The 14,604-nt window shown below is 45.1% G+C and overlaps 1 protein-coding gene across 1 annotated transcript in view; it reads right to left on the bottom strand.

Annotated features, from left to right (window-relative positions):
* The window catches only part of LOC146195093 (uncharacterized), a 66,678-nt gene extending 59,399 nt beyond the window's left edge, over positions 1 to 7,279 (bottom strand). The window contains exons 1-3 of the mRNA XM_084597683.1: positions 7,152 to 7,279; positions 6,719 to 6,859; positions 6,305 to 6,628 (exon numbers count right to left, since the gene is read on the bottom strand). Of these exons, the coding sequence (XP_084453809.1) occupies positions 6,305 to 6,628; positions 6,719 to 6,859; positions 7,152 to 7,197 (511 nt within the window). The 5' untranslated portion in view covers positions 7,198 to 7,279. The remainder of the gene's footprint in view (positions 1 to 6,304; positions 6,629 to 6,718; positions 6,860 to 7,151) is intronic.
* Between the last annotated feature and the right edge of the window lie 7,325 nt (positions 7,280 to 14,604).

Below are 14,604 nucleotides of genomic sequence, written 5' to 3'. Positions count from 1 at the left end.
TCATATAGGGAAGTCGCCACGATTCGTCTAATATCTTAACTCCGTAAATTAAACTTTGGGGGCAGCTACATTTCGGTCTCAACGGAGGGTTTCTTTCTTGTCGACTCCTGTTATTAGGTTATCTTCAAGTTCGAGCATTTGTTGCTCTTTGCTATGTCTGGAAATTACGCTGTAAATTTTAATGTCTGTTCTCCTGTCTTCTTTGAAACCTTCCCATTGAAGATGGTCATAATTACTTAATTCATACCCGCTTCGAGAGCTTCATATAGCATATCAGATAACTATGTGAGTGGGTGTCACTGCATTTACCATGCGAGAACAACGAATTTTCTCAATGTAACCCAGAAACATTTTAAAGATTTGCCTCGATCACTTAGAAGTTCACGAGGAGCCCCGTGCCGAAGAATGAAATGATGAAGAAAGGACGCAATATTGCGTCCGGTGGTAACCTGAAGTGCTGCTGCCTCCGCATAGCGAGTAAGGGGATCGACGGCCACGATGATCCAACGATTCCCTGCAGGTGTATATGGCAGAGGTCGATACAAATCGATGCCAACACGACCGAATGGTCGGTATGGGCACGAAAGATGCTGTAGTGGAGCCGGCTGATGGAGAGGAGGCGGCTTGCGACGTTGTCAATCGATGCACGAACGCACATACTTACTGACGAAGGTATACATACCGCGCCAGTAAAAGCGCTGTCGCAACCATTCATTAGTCTTAAATACAGCCACATGACCACACTGCGGGTCGTTATGGTAAGATGCGCAGATATCACTTCGGAGGTGGCGAGGTACGACGAGCAGCCACTTACGGCCATCTGGCATATAGTTGCGTCGATAGAGAAGACGGTCACGAAGGGCGTAATGCTGCGCTTGACGACGAAGGGCGCGAGGAGCTGGTGAAAACGACGAGTTCGTAAGAAGATCGATTAGTGATGTAAGCCGCGGATCCTTGCGCTGTTCTGATGGCATGTCGTCGGTGGACAGGGAAGACAAGGCGGAGCTGGAGGCAGGGAACAACGGAGCGTCAGGCGACACCGGCGAGCGAGATAAAGCGCCTGCGTCGGAATGCTTACGCCCTGTACGATAGATGACTCGGATATCATACTCTTGCAGTCTAAGCGACCAGCAGGCGAGGCGGCCGGTGGGGTCTTTTAGTGAAGACAACCAACATAAAGCGTGGTGGTCCGTAACAACATCAAATGCGCGCCCAGACAAGTATGGCCGAAATTTCTGAAGCGCCCAAACAATTGCCAAGTATTCCTTTTCTGTCACTGAGTAGTTGGTCTCGGCCTTGGTCAACGTTCGACTTGCGTACGCCACAACATATTCATCAACATCAGGTTTTCGTTGGGCAAAAACAGCGCCGAGGCCGGCGTCGCTGGCATCGGTGTGCACTTCGGCAGGAGCAGCCGGGTCAAAATGGCGCAATACGGGGGGGGGGGGGGGGGTAAGTATCGTGCGCAATTTCGTGAAAGCAGTATCGCAAGCCGGCAACCAGGCAGAAAGATCTTTGTGAGCGCTGAGAAGTCGCGTCAGAGGGGCAATGATGGTCGCAAAGTTCCGAACGAAACGCCTAAAATAGGAGCATAAGCCTATAAAGCTGCGTAATTGCTTGATAGATGTCGGCTTCGGGAGATGTCGGCTTTGAGTCAGCTGGTCCGCAAAGGCATTTCCTCTTCCTCTTTCTCGGCTAACTGTCCGCTCAATCGGAACATCTTCTTTACAGTTGAAAGGATTGGGTGGGATCCGTCAGGCAATGCAGGCATAGACTATAGTTTTGAAGCAAAAGCTTCACTATGCCACCTAAAGTAACGGTTTCCGTGCAAGGCACAAGCCGCTACTGAGCATGCGCCGTAACCGTGGCAACCAGCATCGCCGTTCCACAAGTGTTCCGCAGCCGAGGAGGAAGCTAGCGGCACTCCAGCAGCGCGCGCTGACGCGCAGAGAGGGAAAAGGGTAGTTTTCGCACTGCGCATGCGCGCGCCACCGCAGAGTGCTGACCGAGAAGAGTAGAAAAGCGTCAAGCGTCTGCCGGCATCGCATGCGCAGGGCATGAAAGTGGATACTGCCTACAATGGAGTAACTTTAACAACCTGGGAATCTTCAACATTCACTAGCACCGCACATCCCACGCACGTATCTCAATTAAGGCGCGAATATAGTCCAACGCAACGCACGCGCGCGCGTGCGCTCACACACGCTGCGTTACGTTACGTTGGCGCAAGCACTCCGAGCTCCAGCGCCCAACGTAACCGGCGGCGACCAGCGCGCCCGGACGGGACTGGCGTAGAGATGACTTCTATGCTATTCGAGCGTCGGCGCCGCCTACCGCGTCGACCCACAATGCATCGCACAGAGAAAGATAGCGGACGGTCACATAAACAACGTGAGTTGCACGAGCGGCACGAACGTTAAACTCGCTTCGGAAAGCTAGGTGGAGAGGTTTATCGAAGCCATTAAACAACATCCTAGCGTGTACTACACGACGCGACTCAACTTCAGAGACCAGCAGCGCAAATATAACGCGTGTGAACAGATAAGGCGGAGCGGCGGTCTCTTGACAGATGAGCTGTTGGTTGCTGCTGTGTTCGGTTTCATTTGTATGCTTGCCGGCCGAAGCGAGTTTCCCACTTGCTGCACGCACCGTAACTTTTGATCTTTTTTTTTTGTCTCTCGTTTCCATCTGCAGTTGAAGAATGCTACAAGTTACTGTAGAAGAAGCTCCGCGATCACGTTACTCGCGAACGGTTGAGGCTGCGAACGGGATGCAGACGGCCCGTGAATCGGCTACCTTTCTGCGCAGGCTCCGAACTGAGCCGCTGACCGCGCGCACCGCCCAAGTAAAAAGGGGATACATTTCACCTGGCGTAGCGAAACCGGCGTAGCGTGACTGACCGCGAGCAATGCTTGCGCGCGCAGAATATGTCGGACTATATACGCGCCTTTACGCCTCCGTCGAAACGCAGCAGCAGGCGGTTGGCTTCGCAGCCGGGTACTCTTGTTTCGCAGCCACTTTCGCTGCACATTTGGTTCAGTAGCGTTAAACCTGTCTTATTTTTTTAATCGACATAAAACTTTTCTACTCTTTCGTTCTGGTTCGATTTCAACGACGGTTCAAAATTCCCCACCTTGTCAGGTCGAGCTCGTTATAGGCAAGTATCATAATGAGTACTATACTATGGATTATGTTGAAAAAATACCTCCGGAACAGTTTGAAGGAGTGTTTCTAAACCCCCTACATTTAAAACCTCCTCGATCGCGATAGGTCTGACGTGAAATGTGGAGTCCTCACCTCGCGCCGACCCTCATTTAGCTGTGTGGACCCGGACGCCAGTGTCCTCGCGATTACGCATGTAGCACTGACGCTTGACTTTGTAGATGCAAACGACGGTTTCGCGTCAAAACATGACGCTGTTCGTCTCAGTAGTGCGCACTGAGATAGCTGCTCCGCCGTGTGGAAATATTGATCAGTGCCCTCCGCCATTGTCAAGGAGGTTCTCTATTTTCCTAGTTGTTGCGGAGGCACCAAGTTCTCGGCAGTTTCGCCCAACTAGCTCCAAAGCGGCTCAGGAACGACCTTGGTGCAGCGTTACGCTCTTGAGCAGCCCAAAGCGCTTCGTGCGGCCAATTGATTTTTTAATGGCCTAGATGTTCAGCATCGGCAGTTAAGCGACTTTGAATTATTATTCCTTATACGCAAGTTCACGTTTAAGATTTTTATTACCCGATTCTGTGAATGCATATAGCTTGAATTGTTCAGAATTACTATTTGAGTCTCTCTTATTTTCCGAATAAAAGGTTTTCTTTCTCATCGTATGCAATGCACGTCGTGCCTTTTCTTTACGATGTAAAACGAAAGTTCGCTTACGCGAACTTTTATTACGAGCAATAAACCGTATTATTATATTTAGTGGTCAATAAATCATATACGAACATAATTCAGAGATAGGCTACTTTCCCAGTATAGAAAAGAGTTAAGCAGTGGATAGTTATGACGCCTAGAGAATTTGAGCACCACGACACCACTCCACAGAGTGCAAGCTCTGAGTCTGTACAATTAATGATACTAATGCTTCCGCCGTGTCTAAACTACGTACCTACTTGTGAAATGTTCCCCGCCTGTACTTCACGGTCCAGTGGAATGATAATATGAAGTCTCTGATTATGCTACGGTGGTTGTTTGATTTTGTGCAACTCATTCTCTTATTGTCCTTCGGCATTCCCACCATGCCCATGCGTCAGTGCCCGGACTGCGGGCACTATTTAATGTCAATACTTTGTTTCCGCATTTGAGTCTGTGTGTTATCCTCTGAAAGAATATTTTTGTATAAAACTAGTAATTTCATTGTTGTAATAGCCTCCATAATAAAAACAAGAAACCAATTTCTTATTACCGACGTTATCGGAATTGGTGTTGATACCGGTTTTCATGAGTTCAGAAAAACTTAAAAGCGGTGACGCAGGCGGAGCTGTAATAAAACCAGTCGTGTAACACAACACATTACAATGAGCTTAATTCTGAAGGAACTTTTGCAATTCCATTGCGTTCGTCAAAATGAATTTACCGCACAGGAAGGAAGCAAAAATGATTTTACAAATTTTAGATCCGTACTCATTTTTTCTATTTTTCAAAACCGATTTGAAAAACAATCATTGTAACAATAACAAATCTAGGTGAGCAATTCAATACTATTCACGGCGCCCAGTACGGTTTCACGAAACAGATGAACCGAATTGTAATTGCTCGAGCAAAAATAATTTATCCTTCATACACTAGAAAATAATGTAGCCCTGTAAACATAAACCAATGCCAGAAAATAAGCTTCGGTTATTTCAATCTTTCCACCAAACTAAAAATAACCTTGAAATGCGTTGCTCCTGCGCAACATTTTTGCCGCTTTTGACGTCAGGCCTAAATGGTCGCAATCTGTACGTGTATTTAAATGGCTACTGAACGTATTACCTGATTCTGCAGGCACCTCGAATTCTTATTTCTGCTTAACTTTAATGACATAGTCAACGTCCATCTCATGATAAGTGTCATTTACGCTGATTATGCGACACAGGTATCCCAAGCACGAAACTCCGATGAATTATTCATTAGAGCGAGGAGTACGCTTGGGGAAGTATAGATATGGGCTTAGCTGAACGAATAAAACACGTTACTAAAACCAGGGACGTTCTATGTCATGCGAAAAACAAGAAATTAACATAAACGCAGCTGAACAACTCAAATACAGAAATAGCAAACATGTTCAAAATGCTCGGAGTTTATTTTAGTGATGATATGACCTGAAACCATGCCGTACAGCACATTATGTGAAAAATGCTGTCTCGCTGCGATGTATCGGCATACCCAGAGATATATTCTACCATCAAGGGTTGAACTCCCAATCTGCAATGCGCCAGTTCTCCTTAGATATAAATTGTTTCAGATTGGGGTAATATAACTGAAAGTAATTGACAAAGGGTCATGGTACCGCGAGAATAATGTTAAGAAATTTGAGAACTTCCCCGGACGTCACCCTGCCGAGCCTATCTTAAAGCTCTGTTCTCTGTTACACTATCACACAGCCATATGACTTATAAACATGTGCAGAACCGGACATGAACTAGAAGTGGTAAACAAAACGGTAGCGTATTTGTTAAAACTTCTGCTATCACTCATATAATTGACTTTCACGTGTTTGTTTTTTTTTTTCATTTAGTTGTGCATACTGCGTGCATTTTGGAGCAACCATTTGTTGTTTAATATGCACATTTCGTGTCATTATCCTTCTTTCCTTTACCTTTTGTCGCGATTTCACTTGTAAATTTTTCTTTGCCAAAAGTAACCAGACGGCGAGTTTCACTTCTAGGTCGGGCAGCAGAGAATTCGTACCACTTCTGAAGCTGTAAATACATGCAAAGTAAAGACGAGTTCCTGCCCTCACTTATTAACAGGTTGTGATCCTCTGGGAAGCCAGGTTGGCTTTAGAATTCAAGCGAGAAGCAAAACATGCAGTCTGGGTACTTTTGACAAAGACGGTACGTTTCTTTTATATCGGTCTTTTCTTGGAATTTAAGAACTTTATTTGTAGGACAAGTTATACTCAGTTTCGTGACATAGTTCTGAATTAACACTGTGTTTTTTTTTTTATGCTGACATGTCAAAATGTCTTCTTTGTAGTATTTTGTTATCGTGTGTCTGGGAGCTAGCCGACGAGGTTAGGCCGCTTTTATCCCAGACTCTACCTCATGTTCAGAAAGAAAGGCGACAGAAAAATATATATGTCAAAGAAAATATGTTTAGCACACACCTGCAGACAATGTCTGTGTTTCCATCGACGTCGCTCTCCCAATTTGGCGCGGGAGTTTCGACACGCCGTCATCAGTGTAGTACGGCCTAAAAATGAAAGTATACAATGTCGACGGCTTGAGCCACTCGACCCTATGCGACAGCTGGCGCCGATGCACTCTGTCTTGGAACACGTGGTCTTTCGACTTCCCAGTGAGGAAGTAGCCAGCCAGTTTCAGGGGGTGGCCCAGTATTCGCTTCAGTGCTCCCGACCATGAAAAGAGGACGGAGGTGCCAGTCAATTCACTGGCCGCGACGGAAACCTCCTGCATGTAGGGCGCTGGAACTGTTGAATAAATCGGTACGGTTATAGTGCATTCTTTCACATTCCCTTCGCGCAGAGTACAATCCCCGCTCAATTGATAGAGATACTCACTGCAAATAGTCCATTCGTCGTTATATCTGGGCTTTGAAGCGTTCGGACAATTGATGGTGCCATCGCACACTAACGCACTCGGAACAAGTCTATTTGTTGCCGGGCATATGAAATCTGCTTCATCAAAAGCTGCACCTGAAACTGGTGAAGAAGAAGACTAAGTACGAGGCACAACATAAGGCCGGATACGAATAACTCTACAAGCTGATTAGTGGAGGATACAAGGTGCAATTAAACGCGTGACCAACTTTCAAGAGCCTCGTACGCGCTTTCCGCACAAAAATGAATTTCAAATGCGCTCGCATTGAAAACATTGTGCAAGTTTTGGAGTTCCACGAAAGTTTTCTTCAACGTTGGCGCGAATACTTCGAATCACTTTTTAAAGCAAGCAATCACGTTAGAAAACAGACTGCTTCCAATTGATTTTACTCACTCGTTGATCCTAAAAGGAGCAGCAAGACAGCGCGCGTTCTATTCATCGTGCCTAGACCATGCAGTGAAACGTAGTTTGCTCGGCTGGCTTTATTTGAGGACTACGCAGCTAGAGAAACATGCAGACGCACCGATAGTGCATAGGCCATCCGACTAGAGACGGTCGCGAAAATAGGTCAGTGGCATTCAAAGCGTGATACCGGACTACGCGGTCACAGCGATGTCGGTCGCGTTACCTCCAACGCGTATCACGTTCCTGTGCTAAAATTTCGCACAACTCGTCGCGCGATAAAACTATGCTCAGTCAGTGCTAAGTACTCTGGCAGCTAATCGCTTACAGCGCTAAACCTAGCAAGGCAGGACGAAAACATGAATAAAGTAGTTAAGCACAAATATGGCAGTTATCAGCGATTCTACGAACGCGCAAAGCTACTCAGCAAATTAGAAATCTTTGCTATCTTGCTCAGCTAAGAAACATTTTTTCTACCACTAAAGCCAAACGGGCGAGTTGGTGGAACATATTGGGTGGGGATTGTTTCTTTGCTCCGGTGTTTGTCTTTTGCGCTGTTTTTCCATCCAATTTTTTTCCAGCTTTGGTTCAGAATGAGTAGCTCTTAAACCGATTTCATTTGACACCTTTTACATAATCAAAGGGCGCGTGTTCAGATCAATATCATCAGCCGTTCCTGCCTTGGCCACTGCCTTGTAACATGAAAACACTTGCTGCGGTAATACTAATATAACAACCATTTGCTCACATGATAGCTTCCCTTTAAAACTCATGTACAGTTTACGATTGCTTGCCCCATGTGACAGCATTTGTGAATGTGTGCCTTGTTTTGTCCACTCGTGCAAGAGAGCTCTGTGGGTACTACTGCCGTAAACTTCAGGTCCTGCAGTATATCTGTAGGCTGAATGTTCCCAGCAATGATATATTTTGGCCATTTCATGGCTAAACAATTAAGTAATTGCATCTGTCAGGGACATTGCAACATATGCCTAGCAAGCAAATTTCGAGGTTACATAAAATTATTGGTAAGGTTTGAAGTTCTATCTAGCATGTCGTGTGTTAATGCTTTGAGACCTTCCTGCACTTGGGCGAGCATCACCTTTATCCTCTCAAAGAAAAAGAGGCAGTCAAGCTTTCATATCAAGTCAGCCATCGACTTCGGCAGCCAGAAGTTAGCTTATCAACATCAAACACTGAGATACAATCCCAAAGACATGGGGAATATAGGTGTGCAAGATATACATTCTGTGCTACCAGGCTATCACAATCCATGCTTCATTTTCACTTCAAGAAGCCGTTTGAACAGCCTCACCTGCAAAGATGAATGTACGCTCTTTGCAAATATGTTGTAGCATGAGTAGATGTCCCTCCTTCGATTGCAAATATTGTGACGGCAGGTATTTTGCGTTTTCAAAGAGCCAGTTAAAATGGTGATATTGTAATAAAACTACCCCAAATCGGAGATAATCTCTGATAGATACCACGGCGATGGACGTGCCGGAAAGCAGCCAAAAATGCAGCCACCGATGATAGGCTTTGAAATGCAAGGGCATGGGCCATTATGTTTTAATGCTGAATGCGTCCATCGCCGTACATGTTGTTGTTGTAGTTGTTCTCCTCTAATACCCACACAGGGGGATCGGCCAAGAAATGGGGTGCAGAGATATTAAGTTTTGAGATGTATAACTACATCGCAAAAATAAATAGAAATAAATGCTAGGGAATGGAGAAGGAAATGTAAATATGAAAAACCAGAATAAGAAAGAGTAAATACTAACGCACGCAGTAGGAGAAAAGTAAGGTTTATATGTACAGATTAAAACTTCAAAGCATATTAGCAAGGTAGACATTTTGTTTCTATTAAGAAGGTTTGAATGGCGTTAAAAACAGACCTGTGGCTGTACCCAAGCATGGTGGCACCGAACGATAATAAAATCTGGCTGCTCAAATTAAGACCCAGCTGTTGTAACGGCTTCTCTAAATACCGTTTTCTCATCATGGTAAAACGGCGGCAAAATATCAAGAAATGATCTATTGTTTCCGGTTCCCCCGCAGAATGCGCAGACAGGAAAAAGCGCCAAACCAGACCTGTGCATATAGAAATTTAGGGGCGGAATACGACAGCGTAGCCTGGCTAGAGAGACCTCAGTCTGCCTTGATTGACATGATTTCCTATTCCAGACCGATGATAAAACAGATACAGACTGAGTGCCTAATAAGGCACGCCTACGAAATCGTGCTGTTGTTATGTACGCTGTTGCCGGGAGGATGGGCAATACAGGGTCATTCAGAGATTCTTTAGCTAGTCTGTCAGCAACCTCATTGGCTGTCACATTGCTGTGTCCTGGTACCGACACTATATGTATGAGGGTCAAATGTGAGGGGAGCAATGAAAGAAAGGTGTTTAAAATTGGCGAATCCATATTCGAAGAAAGCGACAAGCACAAGGAATAAGAGTCTGTAATTACAGCCACTGTTGAGTATGGTGGGTCTAGTTTACGCAGAGCTAGCACCACCGCCAGCAACTCCGCCTGGAAAATTGGAGTAAAATCCGGAAGACGGACTGAAAAAGCCCGGTCTAAAAGCGGACAGTATATTCCAATGCCAGCTTTTTCATTAAATTGAGAATCATCCGTTGGGTATCATTATGCTAACGGGAAGACTTTGTAAATGATCTTCTAATAATCCATTTAAAATGTGAGGTGATAAGTGTTTTGCATTATTTGTGAAAATGTCATCATAGACAATTTGAACCGACGATGCACTTACTTTTGTTGGAAGGATGTTAGAAAGGACTACGTGCGAAAGTTTGTAACAGATTTTGCACTGGAATTACCTGTGGGGTATGAAACCGAGGCCATCCGATTCCAAAAAAGGAGTCTGGCTCGCAACAAAAAATTGATAGGGAGCGGTGGAATTGTGATTCATATATTTTTAGATACGTCTGGACAGTCAAGAATTTTAATATATCTAGCAACGGTGGTAATCTGGCTTCAAGGTCTAATACATTGTTAGCCACAAATTTGGGGAGCCCAAGGCATAATCTCCCCTTCATGGATCACTGCCTTGTCGTGGCGGAGGGGCTTGCGAAACTCGATGAAGTCGTGAGCTCTGCTGTGTAGGGCCACCCAAGATAGACAGGTCACGGCAGAGAGTTCTGACAAAATGTGATTCACTGGAGAAGGTAATGGCAACCCACTCCAGTATTTCCTGCCAAGAAAACCCTATGGCCAGTCACGATACCATTAATGATATGGCGCCGGAAGATGAGCCCCCCAGGTTGGAAGGCGTCCCACATGTTATTGGGGATGAACAAAGGGCGATTCCTAGTAGCTCCAGGACGAATGAAGCGGCTGGGCTAAAGCCAAAAGGACGCTCAGTTGTGGATGTGTCGGGAAGCGACCGGAAAGTCCGATGTTGCAAGGAGATATATCACATAGCAACATAGAATGTAAGATCTATGACGCAAGGTAAACTGGATGTCGTCAAGCGAGAAATGAACTGATTGAACATTGATATCTTGGGTATCAGCGAGCTCAAGTGAACCGTAATGGGAGAATTTAACTCCGGCGACCATTATGTATTTTATTGTGGGCACGAATCCAAGAGAAGGAATGGGGTCGCTCTCATAGTAAACAGAAGAATGGGCAAAGCAGTGCTAGGGTACAACCCCAAAAACGACCGAATGATTTCACTTCGGATCCAAGGTCACCCTTTCAACATAACAGTTATCCAAGTCTATGCACCGACCACTACTGCTGAAGAAGCTGACGTTGAGAGATTTTATGCGGACCTACAATGCCTTTAGAACACACCCCATCATCAGACGTCGTTTTTCTCATAGGAGACTGGAATGCTAAGGTAGGGAGTGAAGAAATATCCGGAATTACAGGCAAGTTCGGTCTTGGTGAGCCAAATGAAGCTGGGCAGAGGCTAGTAGAGTTTTGTCAAAAAAAACAACCTCACCATAGCGAATACTCATTTTCAACAGCACAAGAGGCGCCTGTACACATGGACTTCACCGGACGGTCTGTACAGGAATCAGATCGATTATATTATTTGTCGACAGAGATGGAGAAGCGCTATACAAGCAGTAAGAACAAGGCCTGGGGCCGATTGTGGCAGCGATCATCAGCTTCTTGTTGACAAGATTAAGCTTCGATTGAGGAAAACGCAGAAAACTAGAAGGCCTTTCAGGTATGATCTGGATCAAATTCCATTAGAATATGCTGTGGAAGTGAGGAATCGATTTCAAGAATTAGATCTAGAAGACAGAGAGCCCGAAGAGATGTGGACTGATGTTCGTGATATAATAAAAGAAGTTGCTACTAAGGTAGTTCCAAAGCAAAAGAAATGCAAGAATGCAAACTGGTTATCTGAAGAGGCTTTGCAAATAGCTGAGGAAAGGAGGATGGCAAAAGTTATGGGGGAAAGAGAAAGATACAAGGTTCTCAATGCAGATTTTCAGAAAATAGCAAGGAGAGATAAGAATGCCTTCCTGAACATACAGTGCCAATCAGTTGAGGACAACAACCAATTAAAGAACACAAGAGCTCTGCATAAGACAATCAAAGATATCAAAGGAAGCTTCTGTGCTAAGCCGGGCGTGATAAAGAACAAACGAGGCAAGGACCTCACTGAAGCCTCAGAGATAAAGAAGAGGTGGCAGGAATACACAGATGAACTGTACTAGAAGGACCCGAATGTGCAAACCCAACATAAGACAGTTGTGATTACTGATCTCGAGCCGGGCATCCTGAAGAGTGAAGTTGAATGGGCCTTAGCCAGCCTTGCTAAGAAAAAAGCCAGCGGAAGTGATGGCATTCAAGCTGAGTTGCTTCAGAACCTCAACCATGACGCTGTTAACATTCTGCATACATTATGTCAGAAGATTTGGACAACCCTGCAGTGGCCACAGGATTGGAGGCGGTCAGTTTATATCCCCATTCCAAAAAAAGGCAGTGCCAAAGGTTGTTCCAACTACCGCACGATCGCGCTTATTTCGCATGCTAGCAAAGTGATGTTGAAAATCCTCCAAGGTAGGCTGCGGCAGTATGTGGATCGGGAGCTTCCGAACGTGCAAGCTGGGTTTCGCAAGGGCAGAGGAACTAGAGACCAAATTGCCAACCTCCGCTGGATCATGGAAAAAGCAAGAGAGTTCCAGGAACCCATCTACTTCTGCTTTATTGATTATGCGAAAGCGTTTGACTGCGTAGATCACAGCAGATTGTGGCAAGCTCTCCAAGAGATGAGAGTTCCAATTCACCTAATCTGTCTCCTCAGGAACCTGTATGAAGGACAAGAGGCCACAGTCAGAACTGGGCATGGTCTTACCGATTGGTTTCCGATTGAGAAAGGAGTGAGGCACGGCTGCATACTGTCGCCCAGCCTATTTAACCTATATGCAAAGTGCATCATGAGGAAGGCCGGTCTGGACGAGTCTTCAGCTGGAGTGAAGATTGCTGGAAAACTTATCAACAACCTTAGATATGCGGATGATACCACTTTAATGGCAGAAAGTGAAGTGGAACTCAAGAGACTTTTGATGCGCGTACAAGAAGAGAGTGAGAAGTTTGGGCTGAAACTGAACATTAAAAAGACAAAGATCATGGCGACTTGCCCTATCAAGTCCTGGAGCATCAATGGACAAGAAGTGGAAGCTGTGACAGATTTTCTCTTCTTGGGCTCCAAGATTACCTCGGAAGGAGACTGCAGCCATGAAATTAGGAGACGCCTACTTCTGGGAAAGAGAGCAATGGTTAGCCTTGACCGCCTAGTAAAGAGCAGAAACATTAGTCTGCCAACCAAGATCCGTATAACTCGTGCTATGGTATTTCCAGTTGTGATGTATGGATGCGACAGTTGGACTGTGAAAAAGGCTGACCGCCAAAGAATTGACGCGTGTGAATTGTGGTGCTGGCGAAGACTCTTTTGGGTTCCTTGGACTGCCAGAAGATCAAATCAGTCGATATTGTCGACCATAAGCCCTGACTGCTCATTGGAGGGTCAAATTCCAAAGTTAAAGCTCAGCTACTTTGGTCATCTGATGAGATGAGAGGAGTCGCTGGAGAAAGATTTGATGTTGGGAAAGGTTGACTGTCGCCGGAGAAGGGGTAGGCAGCGAACGCGATGGTTAGATGGCATCCTCGAGGCACTGCAGCAGAAGTTATGTGATGTTAGGAAGATAGTGAGAGACCGGAAAGCGTGGCCTGAAATGGTCCATAGAGTCACGAAGAGTCGGACACGACTGAACGACTAAACTGAGGCATAATCTAAGCGGACGAATTTTTTAAGCAGGTGAACCAGAAAATAACACAGATCCAAACTCTATAATTGGGCGGACATACATAACATAAATCATTAAAAGTGCGTCTCGCCGAGTCCCAGACCTTGGATTGTTTAACCTGCGCAACATACCCACAGCACGTGCCCCCTTCGCTGCAACATGTTCAATGTGATCCCTTCATGCCAGATGGTCATCGTAAATCACCCCTACATATTTCAAAAACTTAACTTGAGGAATCATTTCCTGCTTAAATGTTAGAAAGATTTACCGGATCCTGAATTTGGAAAACAAGGAAAGCGCACTTTTTAACGTTTAATGTAAATCTTAAGTCACATAACCAATTTTGAAGGGAGCCTAGGTACGATTGCAGGCGCCTGTTGAGGGATTGAATGTCAGGTGCAGCCGTAAAGAATGCGATGTCATCCACATAGACATACGTGCGAACATCTTGATGAGTGGCAATTGAACTCATTAAAATGTTAAAGAGCACGGGCGAGAGAACTGCCCCTTGAGGGACACCTCTGGTTTGTTGATATCCGCCAGAATGCACTCCATTCAATGAACAGTAAAATTGTCTGTCTTGTAGGAATGTAGATATCCACTCAATTAAATATTGTGGAAAACGTAGTTTCTAATCTGTGCAATAAAATTCGGGGCTCTGCACTATCATAAGCCTTCTCTGTATCGAGAGTCACCAATGCAGCGTGCATTTTTTTGCGCCGCGCAAGAAGAATTCGACTCTCAAGGTCGGTATGTGCATTCCATATTGAACATTTTGCGCGAAATCCGATTTGACAGGAACTAAGAATATGTTTTTGTTCCACAGACTCGGTAACCTGTTGGAGTACGACCCTTTCAATTAATTTTACGAAGTTTGATGTTAAAGCTATTGGTCTGATATTCTCCAAAGTATAGTCACCACTATTATGTTTCCGTAAAAGAATCACTTTGGCTAGTGTACATTCACCAGGTATTCAAGAATGAATAATTGAGTAATTTACCAATTCTAACAAGGAATTTGGAGACACCTCAAAGAGGATCTTTAACATTTTTGACGTTACTTCATCAGGGCCAGGCGCAGCAGCTGGCAATGTCATTACAATCGAAGAAAGCTGAGAAAATGTAATTTTAGGGACATCCTTAACCGTATATACTGGG

This window comes from Amblyomma maculatum, chromosome 3 (genome assembly GCF_055883805.1).
Source record: "Amblyomma maculatum isolate TAMU_Amacu chromosome 3, ASM5588380v1, whole genome shotgun sequence".
NCBI classification, from domain to species: Eukaryota; Metazoa; Arthropoda; class Arachnida; order Ixodida; family Ixodidae; genus Amblyomma; species Amblyomma maculatum.
The sequence above is the reverse complement of the archived record's forward strand: the minus strand, read 5'-3'. Positions and strand labels throughout refer to the sequence as shown.